The sequence below is a fragment of the Salvelinus alpinus genome, chromosome 24 (genome assembly GCF_045679555.1).
Source record: "Salvelinus alpinus chromosome 24, SLU_Salpinus.1, whole genome shotgun sequence".
Classification (NCBI taxonomy): Eukaryota; Metazoa; Chordata; class Actinopteri; order Salmoniformes; family Salmonidae; genus Salvelinus; species Salvelinus alpinus.
In genome coordinates, this window is record NC_092109.1 from 31,418,248 (window position 1) to 31,440,167 (window position 21,920).

At 40.5% G+C, this 21,920-nt stretch overlaps 1 protein-coding gene across 1 annotated transcript; it reads left to right on the forward strand.

The window, feature by feature from the left end:
* The first annotated feature begins 1,522 nt into the window (after positions 1-1,522).
* LOC139552623 (organic solute transporter subunit alpha-like) lies at positions 1,523-8,834 on the forward strand. Its single transcript, XM_071364512.1, has 8 exons — positions 1,523-3,409; positions 5,002-5,153; positions 5,893-5,966; positions 6,848-7,006; positions 7,385-7,496; positions 7,647-7,793; positions 8,003-8,108; positions 8,253-8,834. The coding sequence occupies exons 1-8, from the start codon at positions 3,328-3,330 to the stop codon at positions 8,417-8,419; spliced, it is 999 nt and encodes a 332-aa protein (XP_071220613.1). The 5' UTR covers positions 1,523-3,327; the 3' UTR covers positions 8,420-8,834.
* Positions 8,835-21,920: the final 13,086 nt, after the last annotated feature.

The following is a 21,920-nucleotide window of genomic DNA, read 5'->3' on the forward strand; positions in this document are numbered from 1 at the left end:
AAACAAACATACAGTCAATAATACAATAGAAAAAGTCTATATACAGTGTGTGCAAATGAGGTAGGATAAGGGAGGTAAGGCAATAAATAGGCCATAGTTGTGAAATAATTACAATATAGCAATTAAACACTGGAGTGGTAGATGTGCAGAAGATGAGTGAGCAAGTAGAGATACTGGGATGCAAAGGAGCAAAATAAATAACAGTATGGGGATGAGGTAGTTGGATAGGCTATTTACAGGAGCAGTGATCTATGAGCTGCTCTGACAGCTGGTGCTTAACGTTAGTGAGGGAGATATGACCCTCCAGCATCAGTGATTTTTGCAGTTCGTTCCAGTCATTGGCAGCAGAGAACTGGAAGGAAAGGCGGCCGAAGGAGGAATTGGCTTTGGGGGTGACCAGTGAAATATACCTGCTGGAGCGCATGCTATGGGTGGGTGCTGCTATGGTGACCAGTGAGCTAAGGCGGGGCTTTACCTAGCAAAGACGTATAGATGACCTGGAGCCAGTGGGTTTGGCGACGAATATGAAGCGAAGGCCAGCCAACGAGAGCATATAGGTCACAGTGGTGGGTAGTATATGGGGCTTTGGTGACAAAACAGATGGCAGTGTGATAGACTGCATCCAAGTTGCTGAGTAGAGTGTTGGAGGCTATTTTGTAAATTACATCGCCGAAGTCAAGGATTGGTAGGATGGTCAGTTTTACGAGGGTATGTTTGGCAGCATGAGTGAAGGATGCTTTGTTGCGAAATAGGAAGCCGATTCTAGATTTAATTTTGGATTGGAGATGCTTAATGTGAGTCTGGAAGGAGAGTTTACAGTCTAACCAGACACCTAGGTATTTGTAGTTGTCCACATATTCTAAGTCAGAACCGTCCAGAGTAATGATGCTGGACGGGCGGGCAGGTGTGGGCAGCGATCGGTTGAAGAGCATGTATTTAGTTTTACTTGCATTTAAGAGCAGTTGGAGGCCACGGAAGGAGAGTTGTATGGCATTGAAGCTTGTCTGGAGGTTAGTTAACACAGTGTCCAAAGAAGGGCCAGAGGTATACAGAATAGTGTCGTCTGCGTAGAGGTGGATCAGGGAATCACCAGCAGCATGTATACATCATTGATGTATACAGAGAAGAGAGTCGGCCCGAGGATTGAACCCTGTGGCACCCCCATAGAGACTGCCAGAGGTCCGGACAACAGGCCCTCCGATTTGACACACTGAACTCTGTCTGAGAAGTAGTCGGTGAACCAGGCGAGGCAGTCATTTGAGAAACCAAGGCTGTTGAGTCTGCCGATAAGAATGTGGTGATTGACAGAGTCAAAAGCCTTGAATACAGCTGCACAGTATTGTCTCTTATCGATGGCAGTTATGATATCGTTATTTATAACACTATTTGTTTTAGAATGAATTGTTTGACTTGGACAAAACAGTGGCAGTTTTAGAAGTCAAGTCAAGTCAAATTTTATTTGTCACGTACACATGGTTAGCAGATGTTAATGCAAGTGTAGCGAAATGCTTGTGCTTCTAGTTCCGAAGTTTATCTATCTAGTTAGAAGTTTATCTCTGCATGGTTATGGCATTGAAGTGAAACCAGTTTATATCTCAAGGACTCACAGGAATGTGATTGTCCCTTCCAATTGCATCAAGGTTATAGAGTGTGACAGTGTCTACTGTGGGGGAATGAACTCTCTGCCATCCAACCACTGAGTGTGTGCGGATGGAGAAAAATGTGTGAGAAGCCCACGTCTATGGAGAAGTCACACATGACTCGATCTACAGGTGTCTTTGTAGGCAAAGCAAGTTTACATTTAAATGCATGGCTTCTTTTTTATTCAGATTGTATTTTATGCTACCTGTCTTTCTGTCTCTCGTACTCGCTCTTCCTTTTCTCTTTCTCTATATTCCTTTTCTCTTTTCTCTTTATTCCTTTTCTCTTTCTCTCCTTTTCTCTCCATCTCTTACTAAACTGTTTGACTGTAATCCATCCATTCAGGTCTGTTTTTGGATCATCTTTCACCTTCTCCCTTCACTTAGTTTGTAACCGGGTAAACTGATTAGACCTAATTGTCTAATCCTACATACTAAAATCATGTTTTTCTTAGCTCAAATGCAATTATGCAGTTGAGTGATGATGAGACCATCTATATTTAGCCATTAGCTACAGCCCAATGCCGGAAAGCCTTTATTCTAGCTCCTGTATATGGGGACAGAGTTTTAGGGATCCAACAAAATCGATTTAGCTATAAAGGGATTGTTTATTGATTTGAAATGGGTAGAATTTGAAAAAAGGTTATAGTTATCCTCAACACTCTTGCTGGTCTCAGTGCATGTCATTACACCACTGGTGAATATTTTCATTACTAAAAGTTACACAGATACACAACATATGGGGTAAGTGACGAAAAACACAGTGAAGGCAATGAAATAGTGACATTAACGGAGAGACAGTAATTCGATTGGCAGAACGCTGAAATTAAATGGCACCAGATAATCAGCGAGAGAGAGAGAGAGAGAGGTGATACTTTGTATGTAAACCCACAACCTTTAAGATTTATGGCTGAACAATACAATACCCACTGGGCAAGAACTGGTTGAATCAACATCGTTTCCACGTCTTTTTAACAAAAAACATATATGTGACGACATTGTATCAATGTGGAAAGCTGATTGGATTTGAAAAAAGTCATCATAGTATTTTTTTCACCCAACTATTAACCTAAATCCAATTACATGGTGAAATGTTTTGTTGATTTCACGTTGAATTCGGGTTGGCAAATGGAAATCAAAACTAGAAGTTGAACTGACTGTGGGTATTTATTTTCTACTTGGATTCATTTGGTAATATGTTAAGTCTAGCATGCTTTCCCAACCCCTTTCATTCCTGTATGTTGGCTGGTAAGAAACGATACACCCCAATCAAAGTTCATTCTCCTGAAACGTAAACGTGTGCTGAATCAAATAAAATCTATGGGCAAGTAATTCCACTGAGAGTTACAGGAGCCGACTGTGGGTCATTGGGCTCCCCTTGATAAGGAAGGTTGCTCAATAAATACAGTAGGTCTAAGATTTGAATGAAATACAGTTATCTGCCATTCTCTATGCGAAGGTGGTTTCATTGACTAGTAGGAAAATCGGCAGTATTCAATGAGCAAACAATTTACTCATCATCAGTCAGAAGTTAATTGCGGGGGAAAGTTCAATATCTATTGCTGTCTGCTTCCTCGCACCTCATATAACTGCAGTCAGTGGGCAAGAGATACATCACTGGTAGTTAATTTTCTGCATATTTTCACAACCTGGCTGCGAGTCCTTACATTACCGATTTCAACTAACTATGGACATGGAAGAAGCTCTCAACAGCACCATCCATCCGACCTGTTTAGAAGAACCTCCGTTGGCTATCGATGTCATAAAGCGTGAGTTACCCAGATTACCTTATCTATCAGTTTGTAGATAGTGTTTCATTATAAAGTTGTAATTGTGAAAGCGAATTTCACTACGAATTGTACAAAACACTTTCTGGGACGCAGACTGTTTCTTTTGCATGTTTGACTTCATTGACTTAACATACTCATTGATATGTGAAATAAATAATACAAATAATAATAATAAAAAAATAATTATTTATTGGTCTTATATCATTAATTTGTACCTGACATGTCAAGCATCCCAAGGTAAAACAGGAGTTACAGGAGTTACAGACGTATGATAATATAGTAGGGCTATATTACAAGTGACTGTTAGTCTATATCATTATTTTCTCAAATGTGTGTGATAACTACACCGTGGCCATTGGCATGGCAGAAATGTGACTGATTGGGTCTCTGGCACACAACAAGACTTTATTAGCCCGTTGAGCTAAAGCTCAGGTGTTAGCTCTGGAAGTATTCAGGCCGAAAATCTAATTTCCTTAATTTTGTGGCTAGTCAAATACTTTCTGTGGCACAGGTCAGAGTCAAATACATTCTTCAGAACGAACTTCACGTCAGGATAGGCAACCGAACGTTGTTGTTCACCAAACAATCTCTGATACACAGACAAGCCCAATAAAACAGATTCAGAATGAATTTGTCCTCCAAATGGAAGGCTACAGTCTGCTCCAGGCTGATTAGAGGGACAGCATTTCACTCTGCCCATCATTACATCTCCATGTGTAGGCAACAAATATGCATGTTGGTTTCTCCAAAGTCATTTTTCTGTTCTGAGAAATATGATGGCTCATTTGATATAAATGACAAATAACTTGCATGGCCTTTCATCCTTTGTGTTCAGTCAACATCTCTTCAAGGGTGGTTTATTGTTTCTGTAGATAGCCTCGATCTCAGTCCATATGAAACTAATCAAGGATACATTTAGACAGCTGGATTTTCACTGGGCCGAGTGAAGTATTGTTGGGATCTCATCAGCACTCAACCTCAAAAGAGGCTGAATAAAATGGTTTGGAGGCTGTTTCACAAATGCTGTTGTGTCCATGGGGATGTTGTCAGGGCATTGATCTAATAAAGTCTAGAGACCGCAGGAGCGGTAGAGATACTCTTAATGATTGGCTATGAAAAGCCAACTGACATTTACTCCTGAGGTGCTGACTTGCTGCACCCTTGACAACTACTGTGATTATTATTATTTGACCATGCTGGTCATTTATGAACATTTGAACATCTTGGCCATGTTCTGTTATAATCTCCACCCGGCACAGCCAGAAGAGGACTGGCCACCCCTCATAGCCTGGTTCCTCTCTAGGTTTCTTCCTAGGTTTTGGCCTTTCTAGGGAGTTTTTCCTAGCCACCGTGCTTCTACACCTGCATTGCTTGCTGTTTGGGGTTTTAGGCTGGGTTTCTGTACAGCACTTCGATATATTAGCTGATGTACGAAGGGCTTTATAAAATAAACTTGATTTGATTTGATTTGATCTATCCTCAAGAGAGGTTGTTGTTGCCAGGGGCTTCTACTGACCTGTACAACCTCTCTCTCTCTCCCTTCTGATCCCCTTACTCTCTCCCTAAACTAGAGCTGGATGTCTTTGGTGTGGCTCTGTACTCCATGCTGACCCTCATGTCTACGCTGTCCCTGCTGCTATACCTGGAGGAGTGTGTGTTTATCTATAGAAAAGTCCCATCTCCTAAGAAGACAACTATTATGTGGGTCAATGGTGCTGCACCGGTAAGGAGTCAGCTCCCTGTCTCCGCTAGCCTTCACCAGATACAATTGAATGCAATAAGTACTGCCAGTGTATCTCTGTGGTTATAGCTACACTGTCTGGACTGGATGAGTATATAGTCTCGTTATTGTTATTTTATTATGTTACTTTTTATTGTATTTTTTACTTTAGTTTATTTAGTAAATATTTTCTTTACTCTATTTCTTGAACTGCATTGTTGGTTAAGGGCTTGTAAGTAAGCATTTCACTGTAAGGTCTACTACACCTGTTGTATTCGGCGCATGTGACAAATACAATTTGATTTGACTGATTTGACTGTCTGGGAGTGGTGAGGGGAAATCTGAAAATGAGCTGTTATTGGCAGAGGGATTTGGAACTGTCTTTCTTGTTGGTATATTACCTAATTTACCGCCTGGTGATGTCACCAGGCAGCTCAAAACTCCATCCCACCAAAACAGGCTGAAATTTCAGGTGGTCTTTTCAAGCAGCTCTTACACGAAAAGGGCATTAACATTTTCACAATTTCACAGTACTATTCCAACCTCATAGTGTGGAAATATATATAAAACACAGGGTAATCACATTTTTGACTGCACTGGGCCTTTAACTTTTTGCTAAACTGTAAATGAGAATGTCTGCCATTCTATGATCATACAGTATTTTATTCATCACTTTATATGAATGAGAACCATGTGGATGTTGAATGTTATGACTAAAAGTAACGTTCTGTTTCTGTCTCAGGTCATTGCCACCATGGCTTGTTTTGGGATGTGGATACCAAGGGCTACCATGTTTACAGATATGACCTCTAATTCGTAAGTTTCCTCTCACCCACACACTACTTACTACTCTCTCTCTCTCTCTCTCTCTCTCTCTCTCTCTCTCTCTCTCTCTCTCTCTCTCTCTCTCTCTCTCTCTCTCTCTCTCTCTCTCTCTCTCTCTCTCTCTCTCTCTCTCTCTCTCTCTCTCTCTCTCTCTCTCTCTCTCTCTCTTTCACATACCCTTCTATGAACGCATAAACAATTTGACTATACTGCACTAAGTAGATGCAGTGCTCTTTCACCTGTAGTAATGAGCTGACAGGAAGCCATAGCAAGGAGTACTGACATAAACGGGAGGAGGCTTTTTATGAATGCACTCAACTATGTGAACACAGTTTAACCACTCTCTTAATCATTACACTGTGTTAGAGATCATCCCCAGAGAGCTGGGAGCTTAGGAAGAAAAAATGAAGGTAATAACATTTTTAGCTAGTTGAAAAGCAAAGCCTGTGCATCAAGTACAGAAATTGCAGGCTAGACATCCAGCAAAACAATACTCATATGCATCTGGCTGGCATAAGGGCTCGATTCAATCCCTATCGCAGAAGATCCGTACTATAGCACAATTTAAATTGAGTGGTATAGCACAATTGTAATTTAGCATTTACCGTAAATGCAGTCTCCGCAAATGCGGGAACATTGCCTTTAAATGTAAATCGTGCTATGCAGCAGATCAGAGATCATCCCACATCCTCAGAGAGCTGGAAGGGAAAAATACAGGAAATGACACAAACAAGCACAAACAAACTTTTTTGGGACACAAACAAAAGTTGAGTGGGCAGACTAACTGGTTTTGAAGGCTGGTGACACACACTTGTTATGTGTGTACAATGTATCTAACAATTTACCTGTAAACCCTCTCCTTTTCTCTATAGGTACTTTGCAGTGGTGGTGTATAAGATCTTGGTTCTGATGATAGAGGAGAGTGGGGGTAGTGAGGCCTTTCTGAAGAGCAATGCCCAGAAAACCTTCAATATCAGTGTAGGACCCTGCTGCTGCTGCTGTCCCTGCTTGCCACGCGTTCCGGTCACACGGTAACCGGAACAACCCACTGGGAAAAAACTGGTTGAATCAACGTTGTTTCCATGTAATTTCATCCCAAAAATATCAATGTGATGATGTGGAAAACTGATTGAATTTGCAAAAAATCATCAATGTAAGAGTATTTTGTATTTTTTTCACCCAACTTTTAGCTTAAATCTAATGACATTGTGACCTTTTTAGTCGATTTCACATTGAATTCATCTTAGTTGACAAGTAATCCAAATGTAAATCAAAACTAGAGGACATCTGTGACCAGTGGGATGATGATTCATACTCAGGTCACACTTGGGCCAGAAGATTCTTTGTGTTGGTAATGTTTAACACAAGTGGTTAGAACATGTTAATAACTCTGGTCTGTTTTCATTCAGGTGCATGCTATTCTTGCTGAAGCTGGGGGCTCTTCAGTATGCTATCTTAAAGACAGTCCTCTCAATTGTGTCCATAATATTGTGGACCAACGGCAACTTTGATCTTTCTGATGTAAGTAACTGTCCTCCTTTCTGTGAAAATCTTCTCAGCAACAAACATCCCCTTTACATCTTAAGCTTCAAACTGAGCTTGGTGTCATTCCATTGATTCCACTATTCAATGCCTATCCTCTTTAACCTTTCTCCATGTCTCTATGTTTAGCTGGAGATCACAGGCACGGCTATTTGGATCAACCCATTTATAGGTGTTCTCACCATCATCTCCCTCTGGCCTGTCGCCATCATGTTTATGAACATATGCAACACATTGCGCAGCATCAAGATCATACCTAAATATGCCATGTACCAGGTGAGTCTGATCATGTCCTACTGCACAAACCAGATAGTCCAGGAACTGCCTGCTCAATGCCTTTGGTGAAATTACATCAGCTTCTGTCATTTCCTTAGTCCTTGAGTTTTTAGGAATGTTGTGTAGTGTCTGATTCAGTATTATCATGTCCATTTCTGCATCCCAATATTCTATGCATCTCCATGATGTCGCTGGTTATGTGTCCATAGTTGGTGCTGGTGCTCAGTCAGCTGCAGACGGCCATCATTAACATCTTGGCCTTAGATGGAACCATCGCCTGCTCCCCACCATTCTCCTCTAGTGCCCGTGGCACCAGTAAGTGACAGAATAGCTCCAAACCAGCCAAACGAGAGCCATTACTTGATCAATATGAAGTCCATGTCCACCAACCCTGTCTGTCTGTCTGGTCTCTCTGTCTGTCTGGTCTGTCTGTGTTTGTGTCTATGTGTCTGTCTGCAGTGTTGAGTCAGCAGCTAATGATCTTGGAGATGTTCATCGTTACCCTGGTGACCCGGGCGTTGTACCGCCGCACCTATGACTCTCTTCCCACCGACCCCCACGACACCGACAACGACCAGAACAGCAAGATCAGCCTGCAGGCCCCACAGGGGGAGCACACTGTCTGAGAGATTGGGGTGGAGTGAGAGGGAGAGTGGTGTGTGTGTTTGCGTGAGTGTGCGTTAAAGAGAGGGAGAGAGAGAGAGGGACTCTCTACCAAACATTTACACTATTGTTTTACTTGTATATTAATTTTGTTTTGATGGTGTGATACTGTATATTCTGCTGTTCTAGTTGTTGGTTAGTCTTGTATGAGATGAAACTTACTGTATATTAAAAGTTTACCTGCATTATGCTGAATATAATATTAGAACATATACCTCAAACAACATGTCTGTCCCATCCATATTTCCTCAAGTTGCTTCAGCTCTCAACACGGCTATGTGGAGTTTGGTGTGTGAGGGTGTTGGAAAGAGATGGAGTTTATTAACAAATGGGGGTATGAAATATGTATTTTGTATTCATATCAATAAATATAGTGAATTACAACTACAGTCTCAGTCAAAAGTTTGGACACATCTACTCATTCAAGAGTTTTTCTGTAGTTTTTACTATTTTCTACATTGTAGAATAATAGTGAAGACATCAAAACTATGAAATAATACATATGGAATTATTTAGTAACCAATTTTTTTTTAAACAAATCAAAATATATTTTATATTTTATATTCTTAAAAGTAGCCATCCTTTGCCTTGATGACAGCTTTGCACACTCTTGGCATTCTCTCAACCAGCTTCACATATGCTGAGCACTTGAATTTTGTTGGCTGCTTTTCCTTCACTGTGCAGTCCAAATCATCCCAAACCATCTCAATTGGGTTGAGGTTGGGTGATCACTATCCTTGGTCAAATAGCCCTTACACAGCCTGGAGGTGTGTTTTGGGTCATTGTCCTGTTGAAAAACAAATGATAGTCCCACTAAGTGCAAACCAGATGGGATAGCGTATCGCTGCAGAATGCTGTGGGAGTCATGCTGGTTAAGTGTGCCTTGAATTCTAAATAAGTCAGTGACAGCGTCACCAGCAAAGCACCCCCACACCATCACACATCCTCCTCCATGCTTCACGGTGGGAAATACACATGCGGAGATCATCTTTTCATCTACTCTGCATCTCACAAAGACACGGCGGTTGGAACCAAAAATCTCAAATTTGGACTCATAAGACCAAAGGACAGATTTCCACCAGGCTAATGTCCATTGCTCGTGTTTCTTGGTTTCTTGGTGTCCTTGATCTTTTTGGCCTTCCTGTGATATCGGGTGCTGTTAGTGTCCTGGGGAGCAGGTAGTTTGCCCCCAAAAATGCGTTGGGCAGACCGCACCACCCTCTGGAGAGCCATGCGGTTGCAGAATGGTGCAGCTGCTGTAGCAAGCGGTGATACAACCCGACAGGATGCTCTCAATTGTGCATCTGTAAAAGTTTGTGAGGGTTTTAGATGATAAGCCAAATTTCTTCAGCCTCCTGAGGTTGAAGTGGAGCTGTTAGGCTTTTTTCACCACAGCAAGCTTTCCACCTTCTCCACTGCGTTCCTGTCGATGTGGATAGGGCCGTGTTCCCTCTGCTGTTTCCTGAAGTCAACGATCACCTCCTGTGTTTTGTTGACGTTGAGTAAGAGGTTATTTTCCTGGCACCACTCTCCCAGGGCCCTCACCTCCTCTCTGTAGGCTGTCTTGTCATTGTTGGTAATCAGACCTACTACTGTTGTGTCATATGCAAACTTGATGATTGAGTTGGAGGTGTGCGTGGCCACACAGTCATGGGTGAACAGGGAGTACAGGAGGGGGCTGAGCATGCACGCTTGTGGAGCCCCTGTGTTGAGAATCAGCGAAGTGGAGGTGTTGTTTCCCACAACTCAGACGAGGAGACAGAGATAAGGTAACCAAGGTATTTCTTGAAAAGCGGGGGGGGGGGATCAGGGGGAGCTCGGGTGGGTACTAGGGAACCAGGAACTGAGGTTGCGGCTGGGGCAAGGGGAGTAGGGGAAGGGTAAGCAGGTCCGAAGCGGAATTCAAGGAAGCAGTAGAGCGGGGGTCCAGGGCAGGGAAGCAGGACTGACGAGACGAGGGACTGATGACCAGAGTCAGAGCGGACGGAACTGTAGCAGACAGAAAAGCAGCGTCAGGCTAGGGAAAACAGGCACTACAAGATAATAAGATCTATGCAGGAACAAACGGCTTGAAATGCCGACTGACAGATCAGAGGCTACGATCTGGCAGCATGGAAGTGGCAGTTCTGAGTGTTTGTAGAGGTCTTGATTATGGAACAGGTTGCAGCTGGTGGGGATCTGCTCTGACTCCAGTACACCTGTCTCCACTCACACAATCAGATACACCCACAGAGAGAGAAGGAGAGAGCACTGGGGGAGTGGCAGGTTAGGGAGACACGGGATGAGGGCGTGGCAGGGGCAGATGTAGAGGGCGTGGCAGGGGCAGATGTAACAGGGTGTCAGGTAAGGTAGAGGTGATATGATCCTTAACTAGCCTCTCAAAGCACTTAATGAAGACAGAAGTGAGTGCTATGGGGCAATAGATATTTAGTTCAGTTACCGTTCCTTTCTTGGGTTACATCGAAACCTCAATAATATTCTATTTTTCTCCCTCGTAAATGTCTATCAAGCAATTTCTAGACTTCGGTGAGTATAGAAAGAAGTTCTGCAAGAGTTTGAATATCATGGACACAGATATGCTATAGGGTTGCCACTGTGTTGAAAATAAGACGGGTGGCTTTTACTCTACGGCAGTTCCACGGTAATAGAGTGATGCTGAGACCCACTTTTTCACTTAAAAAATTATATTTTTAACAATTGCCACTGAAAATGTCACTAAAACACATTTACTTGAGGAACAGTATCGATGTAAAGTTTGGTAGAATGCCATTCATAATCTCCCTAAATTTTTTATGTGACCACAGTTTCCAAAAACTGTTAAATATCTACTCTGAATTTAGTTTCAAAGATGTCTGCAGAAAGAATGGGTGACATGACCCAGCTATGACATGACACTCTGAGTTTGAAAAAATCTCTTTTGGCTATTGAACTACAGTAAATGAAGTGGTTCAACACCGGGTGACAGAATGACGGTAACAGAATGACACCTTGGGTCAATGTACTGGGCCGTATGCACTACCCTCCCTCTGTTGCGCCTTGTGGTCGGATGCCAAGCAGTTGCCTTACCAAGCGGTGATGCAGCCAATCAAGATGCTCTCAATAGTGTAGCTGTAGAACTTTTTGAGGATCTGAGGGCACATGCCAAAATCTTTTCAGCCTCCTGAGGGCCCTCTTCACAACTGTGTTGGTGTGTTTGGACCATGATAGATCCTTAGTGATGTAGACACAGAGGAACATGAAGCTATTAACCCACTACACTACATCCCCATCGATGTGAATTGGGCGTGCTCGGCCCTCCATTTCATGCAGTGCACGATCAGCTCCTTTGTCTTGCTGATGTTGAGGGAGAAGTTGTTGTCCTGGCACCACACTGCCAGGTCTCTGACCTCCCTATAGGCTGTCTCATCATCGCCGGTGATCAGGCCTATCATATTTGTGTCGTCTGCAAACTTAATGATTATGTTGGAGTCATGCGCTGCCACACAGTTGTGGGTGAACAAGGAGTACAGAAGGGGACTAAGCACGGACCCCTGAGGGGCCCCCGTGTTGAGGGTTAGCGTGGCGATGTGTTGCTACCTACCCTTACCACATGAGGCCATCCCATCAGGAAGTCCAGGATACAGTTGCAGAGGGAGATGTTTAGTCCCAAGGTCTTTAGCTTAGTGATGAGCTTGGATGGCACTATGGTGTTGAATGCTGAGCTGTAGTCAGTGAACAGCATTCTCACGTAGGTGTATCTTTTGTCCAGGTGGGAAAGGGCAGTGTGGAGATACAATAGCGATTGCGTCATCTGTGGATCTGTTGGGGTGGTATGCGAATTGGAGTGGGTCCAGGGTGTCTGGGAAGATGGTGTTGAACAAAGCATTTCATGGCTACAGATGTGAGTGCTACGGGGCGATAGTCATTTAGCTTACCTTGGCGTTCTTGGGCACAGGGACTATTGTGGTCTGCTTGAAACATGTAGGTATTACATTTAAATAAACTAGAATTAAAGTCAGACTAAGTCAGTGGCACAGGTGGAATTATCCAAACAGAAGATACATCTCTTTCAAATGTTGATATTTGGTTGCGTTGACAACAAAACACCACTATATTATTGTGGCCCTGGCGGCACAAAATCAAAGTCGGACTGCATGGAGATGCGTGGGGACATGGTCATGACGGGTGGCCGTATTGTGGGTGTTTCAGGAATAAGGTGTACATTTGACCTCCATTATCTAGGATGTGACAATGGTAAATAAATCTCTAAATTTTTGCTCATTTTTTGTGCGGTCTTGCAGGCCTTCTCATGCAGCTGCAACTGCAAGTGCATTTGTAAATCATGACCCATCTTGAGTTGGGTGCTGGGATGGTGCAATTGTTGAGAAAGTGAGCTTATGGTTGTGTGGGGGTAAGGGCTGAGTGTGTGGGTGTATGTGTATATCCCACAACTGTTGCGAAGGAAGAAGTAAAAGATGTTAGGGACAATAGAGGATGATCCACAGATATATATAATACAAATCGAGGTGAGGGCAATGGAAATGCATATGGCAATTGATCTACTTCAATTCGGTAAATGGCACTGTATGCTCTTTTCAAAGAATGGATCCCAGTCGGTTCAGGGCTATGGGATACAGGGGGTCGAGGGTGGTCTGCCGGGCATTGGGATGACAAGCCATCTCGAGATGAGGCCTTTTAGCGGGTGGAATAGTAGGGACCAATTGGAGGTTTACTTAGTAGAAATGCAAATATCATGGTACAACTATATAGACACTCAATCATTATGTTACTTTTTAATAGTACGTTTACAAAAATATATTCTGATTAAAAGAATGAAAGGTGTGTCTCATTATGGTAAGTGGTGAAATAAGTATAGCCAGTTACAATTGTAATGGCTTAGCAGATAATAAGAAAAGACGATCAGTATTTACCTGGCTAAAAGAGAAGGATTATAATATCTATTGTTTACAGGAAACCCATTCAACAGTTTTAGATGAAGTTTTGTTGGAAAAAGAACTGGGGGGGCAAAATATATTTCTCCCATGGGCAAAGAAATTCAAAAGGGCTGATGGTTTTAATTAACAATAATTTTGATCCAAATGTGCAAATTGTCCAAACAGATCCTCAAGGTAGATGGATTATTTTAAATATGTTATTGGACAATAAACAAATATGGCTTGTTAACCTATACGGTCCGAATAATGATGATCCAAGCTTCTTTGAAAATATATATAAGAATTTATCAACTCTACAAGCATCACTAGACTCTATTATTATAGTGGGAGATTTTAATACGGTCTTAAATACCTCTATAGACCGGAAAGGAAATCACACTACAAACTATCACCCTCAGGCACTTAAGGAAATCATGAATGTCATGGATATATTGTAATTAGTGGATATATGGAGACTTAAATACCCTGATTTAGTGAGATATACATGGCGGAGGCTGAATCAAGCTAGTCGTCTTGACTACTTTCTTATACCATTCTCTCTGGCACCAAAAGTTAAAAAAGTGTTGATAGGGGACAGAATGCGGTCGGATCATCACATAATTGGCATATATATTTCTCTTACAGAATTTCCACGTGGGCGAGGATATTGGAAATTTAATCAAAGTCTACTAGATGATAAATTGTTTAGAACTAGGACAGAGGATTTTATAACTGACTTTTTCAGACATAACATAGGTACAGCAGATCCCCTTATTGTATGGGACACTTTTAAGTGTGCCTTTAGAGGCCATGCAATTCAGTACTCATCTATAAAACAAAGGGAATTTAGATCAAAAGAGTCCATATTAACAAAGGAAATTGAAGGACTAACAGTACAGTTAGATAGCAATAAAAACGGTACCATAGAGGCACAGAATAAGTTAGAGGAAAAACAAAAAGAAATGGAGGAACTTATTCAAGAAAGATCCAGTGTAATATATTATAAAAATAAAGCGAACTGGATGGAATATGGGGAAAAATGCACCAAATTCTTTTTCAATCTTCAATATAGAAATGCTACCAAAAAAAATGTATTAAAACTTGTTACAAATGATGGAGTCACGCATGATTCACCAAATGATATTTTGAAAGAGGAAGTAAAGTACTTTAAGAATATGTTTTCGTTTCAGGCCCCTCCATCTCCACTAACTGAAACTAATTGTATGGATTTTTTTCCTATTAATAATGTAAAATTAACATCTGTACAGAAAGACTCATGTGAAGGCCAAATTACAGAGGAGGAACTGCTTGATGCAATTGGGGCCTTTAAGGATGGGAAAACTCCAGGGCTGGATGGCATACCAGTGGAAGTATACAAAACTTTTTTTGATATACTCAAAGGACCATTATTAGCTTGTTTTAACCACTCCTATATAAATGGTAGATTATCAGACACGCAACAAGAAGGTCTGATATCGTTATTACTGAAACAGGACCCAAGTGGTATATATAAAGATCCAGTCCAATTAAAAAATTGGAGACCTCTTACACTTCAGTGTTGTGATGCAAAAATCCTAGCAAAATGCTTGGCGCATAGAATAAAAAAAGTTTTGTCAGATATTATTCATCCTAATCAGACAGGTTTTTTACATGGACGATACATTGGAGATAATATAAGGCAAGTACTGGAAACAATAGAACACTATGAAATATCGGGGACACCAGGCCTGGTTTTCATAGCTGATTTTGAAAAGGCTTTTGATAAAGTACGACTGGAGTTTATATATAAATGCCTAGAATATTTCAATTTTGGGGAATCTCTTATAAAATGGGTTAAAATTATGTATAGTAACCCTAGGTGTAAAATAGTAAATAATGGCTACATCTCAGAAAATTTTAAACTATCTAGAGGAGTAAAACAAGGTTGTCCACTATCGGCATATCTATTTATTATTGCCATCGAAATGTTAGCTGTTAAAATTAGATCAAACATTAATATTAATGGATTAGAAATCCGTGGCTTAAAAACTAAGGTGTCATTGTACGCTGATGATTCATGTTTTCTTTTAAAACCACAACTAGAGTCTCTCCAGGGCCTCATAGAGGATCTATATACCTTTGCTATCCTCTCTGGATTAAAACCAAATTATGATAAATGTACCATATTACGTATTGGATCACTAAAAAATACACATTTTATATTGCCATGTAGTTTACCAATTAAATGGTCTGACGGAGATGTGGACATACTCGGTATAAAAATCCCAAAAGAAAGAAATTATCTCACTCCAATACATTTTTATAGAAAGTTAGCAAAAATAGATAAGATCTTGCTACCATGGAAAGGAAAATACCTGTCTATTTGTGGAAAAATCACCCTGATTAACTCTTTAGTCATATCACAGTTTACCTATTTGCTTATGGTTTTGCCTACACCTAGTGACCTGCTTTTTAAATTATATGAACAAAAAATATTCCATTTTATTTGGAACGGCAAGCCAGATAAAATTAAAAGGGCCTATTTATATAACGAATATGAATTCGGAGGGCAGAAATTATTAAATATTAAAGCATTAGACCTCTCACTAAAGGCACTCACTAAAGGCATCAGTCATACAAAAGTTATACTTAAATCCAAATCTGGTTCTCTAGTAAATTGGTACGAATGTCTCATCCTATGTTCAAGAAGGGCCTTTTTCCCTTTATTCAGATTACACCTGCTCACTTTCGGTTGTTTGAAAAGGAAATAATCTCCAAAATATCCTTATTTTTTAAACAAGCCTTAGAAAGTTGGTTGCAATTTCAGTTTAATCCACCTGAAAGGACGGAACAAATAGTACAACAAATATTGTGGTTAAATTCAAATATAGTAATTGATAAAAAAACTGTATTTATCGAAGAAATTTTTAAAAAAGGTATAATTTTTGTGAATGATATCATAAATAGGACTGGTGGAGTTATGTCACACATGCAGCTAACACAGACATATGGAAATGTCTGCTCTACCCAAAATTACAACCAATTATTGCAGCATTACCACAAAAATGGAAGAGGCAAGTAGAAGGGGAAAAAAGTAAGGAACTTGTATGTCGGCCCTGTATTAAAGAACATAAATGGTTAAAGAAAAGTGTGATAAATAAAAACATATACCAATTTCATTTAAGGACCAAAAAACTGACAGCTGTGCCATATAAATTGCAAAATAGTTGGGAAGAGATTTTCGATGTACCCATTCCATGGCACATGGTTTATGAATTGATACGCAAAACAACGCCGGATTCAAAACTTCGAATTTTTCAATTTAAATTACTGTACAAAATTCTTGCAACTAATAGAATGTTATATACAGTGGGGAGAACAAGTATTTGATACACTGCCGATTTTGCAGGTTTTCCTACTTACAAAGCATGTAGAGGTCTGTAATTTTTATCATAGGTACACTTCAACTGTGAGAGACGGAATCTAAAACAAAAATCCAGAAAATCACATTGTGTGATTTTTAAATAATTAATTTGCATTTTATTGCATGACATAAGTATTTGATACATCAGAAAAGCAGAACTTAATATTTGGTACAGAAACCTTTGTTTGCAATTACAGAGCTCATACGTTTCCTGTAGTTCTTGACCATGTTTGCACACACTGCAGCAGGGATTTTGGCCCACTCCTCCATACAGACCTTCCCCAGATCCTTCAGGTTTCGGGGCTGTCGCTGGGCAATACGGACTTTCAGCTCCCTCCAAAGATTTTCTATTGGGTTCAGGTCTGGAGACTGGCTAGACCACTCCAGGACCTTGAGATGCTTCTTACGGAGCCACTCCTTAGTTGCCCTGGCTGTGTGTTTCGTTTCGTTGTCATGCTGGAAGACCCAGCCACGACCCATCTTCAATGCTCTTACTGAGGGAAGGAGGTTGTTGGCCAAGATCTTGCGATACATGGCCCCATCCATCCTCCCCTCAATACGGTGCATTCGTCCTGACCCCTTTGCAGAAAAGCATCCCCAAAGAATGATGTTTCCACCTCCATGCTTCACGGTTGGGATGGGTTCTTGGGGTTGTACTCATCATCCTTCTTCCTCCAAACACGGCGAGTGGAGTTTAGACCAAAAAGCTCTATTTTTGTCTCATCAGACCACACGACCTTCTCCTATTCCTCCTCTGGATCATCCAGATGGTCATTGGCAAACTTCAGACGGGCCTGGACATGCGCTGGCTTGAGCAGGGGGACCTTGCATGCGCTGCAGGATTTTAATCCATGATGGCGTAGTGTGTTACTAATGGTTTTCTTTGAGACTGTGGTCCCAGCTCTCTTCAGGTCATTGACCAGGTCCTGCTGTGTAGTTCTGGGCTGATCCCTCACCTTCCTCATGATCATTGATGCCCCACGAGGTGAGATCTTGCATGGAGCTCCAGACCGAGGGTGATTGACCGTCATCTTGAACTTCTTCCATTTTCTAATAATTGCGCCAACAGTTGTTGCCTTCTCACCAAGCTGCTTGCCTATTGTCCTGTAGCCCATCCCAGCCTTGTGCAGGTCTACAATTTTATCCCTGATGTCCTTACACAGCTCTTTGGTCTTGGCCATTGTGGAGAGGTTGGAGTCTGTTTGATTGAGTGTGTGGACAGGTGTCTTTTATACAGGTAACGAGTTCAAACAGGTGCAGTTAATACAGGTAATGAGTGGAGAACAGGAGGGCTTCTTAAAGAAAAACTAACAGGTCTGTGAGAGCCGGAATTCTTACTGGTTGGTAGGTGATCAAATACTTATGTCATGTAATAAAATGCAAATTAATTACTTAAAAATCATACAATGTGATTTTCTGGATTTTTGTTTTAGATTTCGTCTCTCACAGTTGAAGTGTACCTATGATAAAAATTACAGACCTCTACATGCTTTGTAAGTAGGAAAACCTGCAAAATCGGCAGTGTATCAAATACTTGTTCTCCCCACTGTATATGGGGTATACAATCTTCCCAGCTCTGCAGATTCTGTTGTGAGGAGGCAGAGTCATTAGATCATTTATTTTGGTATTGTCCATATGTAGCTCGTTTTTGGTCACAGGTCCAGGAATGGCTGAAGAATTGCAACATTTGCCTAGAACTAACGCTACAGATAGCAATACTGGGGGATTTGAAAAGCCATAGTCAATCAATCAATAATATAATAATTATTTTAGCAAAAATGTTTATTTTTAATTTACAATCTGTAGAAGCTATGAGAATAGGAAGGTTCAAATCTTTTGTGAAGCATCACAGCACAGTTGAAAAATATATGGCAAATAAAAATCCGAAATTGATGATGTTGGAAGATAGATGGGAAGGGTTGAGTGGAACTGAAGGGTGGGACTAATAACAAGATAAACAATGTAGGGCATACGGGATCTGTGAAATGTGTATAGGTGCGGAGCTTTTGTGAAATAGCACAGTTACAAGTGGAAATAAAATTGGATGGACAACAGAAATAGAGGAAGGACTAAGAACAAACAAGAGAGAACTATTATAAAGTAGACTGTGTCTGTAAAATGGGTATAAGATGTATAAATTGAAGGTAAAAGCAGAAGTGTTTATTAGTTTACTCCAATTGGGGAGCGGTGGTAGGGTTGCGGGGAATAACAATAAAGGTATATTCTTTAAAAAAGTATGTATGTCTATATAGGTATGTGTATGTATATATGTGTATATGTATGCATGCGTGTATGGATATATATATTTACCCCAAAAAATATGTGGGATTGGAAATGATGCAGACAATTACATTGGAAGCAACATTCTTTCTGCAATATTAAGCTGATCCACCCCCCCAAAAAAATTAAATAATAATAATAATATTTTTTTAAATAAATAAACACCACTCAATATCAGTTTTGAAATACAATATAGCTATTAACTTGTCGACAAATTAATCAATTATACTGTATGTTGGATTCACATCTCCAACCAAAAATAAAAGTTAAAGAATGGCATTAAGCCAGTGGCTCAGATGGAACTATCCAAGCAGTAGATACAGCTCCTATAAATGTTGATATTTGGTTGCGTTTTCAACCAAACACAATTCAATATAACTTTTTCAATACAGTAAATAGCCTAAAGACCATCTTACAAACTAATGTAACAGTATTTATTCAACCTTAAAATGAGTAACACATCCATGGCCACATTTTGAGGTTACTGTAACTATACATTTCTTCTTATGTAATCATATAAAGCGTGCATGTTCAAGATAGCATGCAAAGGTCATTGCAGGTCTGTGGAGATCTTCACAATTGCTGTAATAATCTGCGCAGAATCTCAAACGGCATTGATTACTTGCACCATGTACATTCGGTTCTGATATTAGATGAAGCACAGATGTATAAATAAGCAAAATATCAGGTACATCAAGAGCTTTGGGGAGCTGCTGGACTATGAGCACAAGGTGTCCAGCGAGTGAGTTGACATGTACACAGTGACACCAGGCACCCACCACATCTTCACCAGCACAGAGACTTCTGAGGGTCCTCACACCATATTTCTCTGTAACAGCTTTCTAGACATCCTGGTCAAAATCCATAACGGGCACAATGACGTGTTCCCCACCATGGCTCAGTGTGTCATAGAGTACAAGCAGAAGTTTGGCTTTGACCTTTTCATCAGCAGCAACGCTTCTACATCTGCATTGCTTGCTGTTTGGGCTTTTAGGCTGGGTTTCTGTATTACACTTTGTGACATCTGCTGATGTAAAAAGGGCTTTATAAATACATTTGATTGATTATTTGAATACTTTCTGGATCGCTTCTACACCAACAGGGTATCCTTCCGCATGCTCATCAACCAGCACTGTAAGTACACATCATCAGCCAATAAGCATGTACAGTACTGTGGGCTTTTTATATATGCGTGTCAGAAGTTCAGTCTAAAATCGTGCATGTGTATGACTTATAGTGGATGTTATGACTTATAGTGGATGTCATGACTTACAGTGGATGTTATGACTTATAGTGGATGTTATGACTTATCCTGTTTGGGCTGCAGGGGCAGTATTGAGTAGCCTGGATAAAAGGTGCCCATTTCAAACGGCCTCGTACTCAATTCTTGCTCGTACAATATGCATATTATTATTACTATTGGATAGAAAACACTCTCTAGTTTCTAAAACCGTTTGAATTATATCTGTGAGTAAAACAGAACTCATTTTGCAGCAAACTTCCTGACAGGAAGTGGAAAATCTGAAATCGATGCTCTGTTCTAGGGCCTGCCTATAAATGTGCTTGATATGTATTAGTATACATGCACTTCATACGCCTTCCACTAGATGTCAACAGGCATTGAGAGAAGAAATGGAGTGTATAACATGATCTGAGGTCGAATAAAAGCTCTTGGCATGACGTGACACCAATTTCCTGTTTTCTGGAACGCGCGAGAAGGGACCTGGTATTGCCTTCTGAAAAAGCTGTCGTTATAGACGACTAATATCTCCGGCTTTGATTTTATTTGATAAATGTGACAATATCATCGTAAAGTATGTTTTTTCAATATAGTTTTATTAGATTATTGAAATTTTTTCGGGACGTTAGGCGTGTTGCTTTGTCTGCGTTTGTTCACGAAGGAGAGCTTCGCGCCACTTTGCTAGCTTTCCGTGCTAATTGACTGGAGAAGAGGACATTCTAAAACCAAACAACGATTGTTCCCGACAAAGGACCCCTTGTACAACATTCTGATGGAAGATCATCAAAAGTAGGACCCATTTTATGATGCTATTTCATATATCTGTCGAACATGTGTACTAGTAGTTTGCGCCCAGATTTTGGGCACTCTCTCGCTATAACTAAGCTGGATGTCGTAATGAAGTTATTTTTAGAATTCTAACACGGGGATTGCATTAAGAACTAGTGTATCTATCATTTCCTATACAACATGTATTTTTTAGTAACGTTTATGAATAGTTATTTGGTCAGAATAGTTGAGTGTCATAAAAATATCCGGACATTCTGGGAAAAAGATGCTACGTTAGCACATTGTATAACCACTGATTTCAGCTCTAAATATGCACATTTTCGAACAAAACATAAGTGTATGTATAACCTGATGTTATAGGACTGTCATCTGATGAAGCTTATCAAGGTTAGTCAAAAATTATATATCTTTTGCTGGTTTGTTACGATCGCTAACTTTTGCTGCTGGTAAATGACTTGTGTTTCTGGCTATTGTGGTAAGCTAATATATAATGCTATATTGTGTTTTCGCTGTAAAACACTTAAGAAATCTGAAATATTGGCTGGATTCACAAGATGCTTGTCTTTCATTTGCTGTACACCATGTATTTTTCAGAAATGTTTTATGATGAGTATTTAGGTATTTCACGTTGGTGTCTGTAATTACTCTGGCTGCTTCGATGCTATTTGTGACGGTAGCTGTGATGGTAGCTGCAATGTAAAACTGATTTATACCTCAAATATGCACATTTTTCGAACAAAACATAGATTTATTGTATAACATGTTATAAGACTGTCATCTGATGAAGTTGTTTCTTGGTTAGTTTGGTTGGTTCTTGGTTAGTTAGGTTGGTTTTGTGC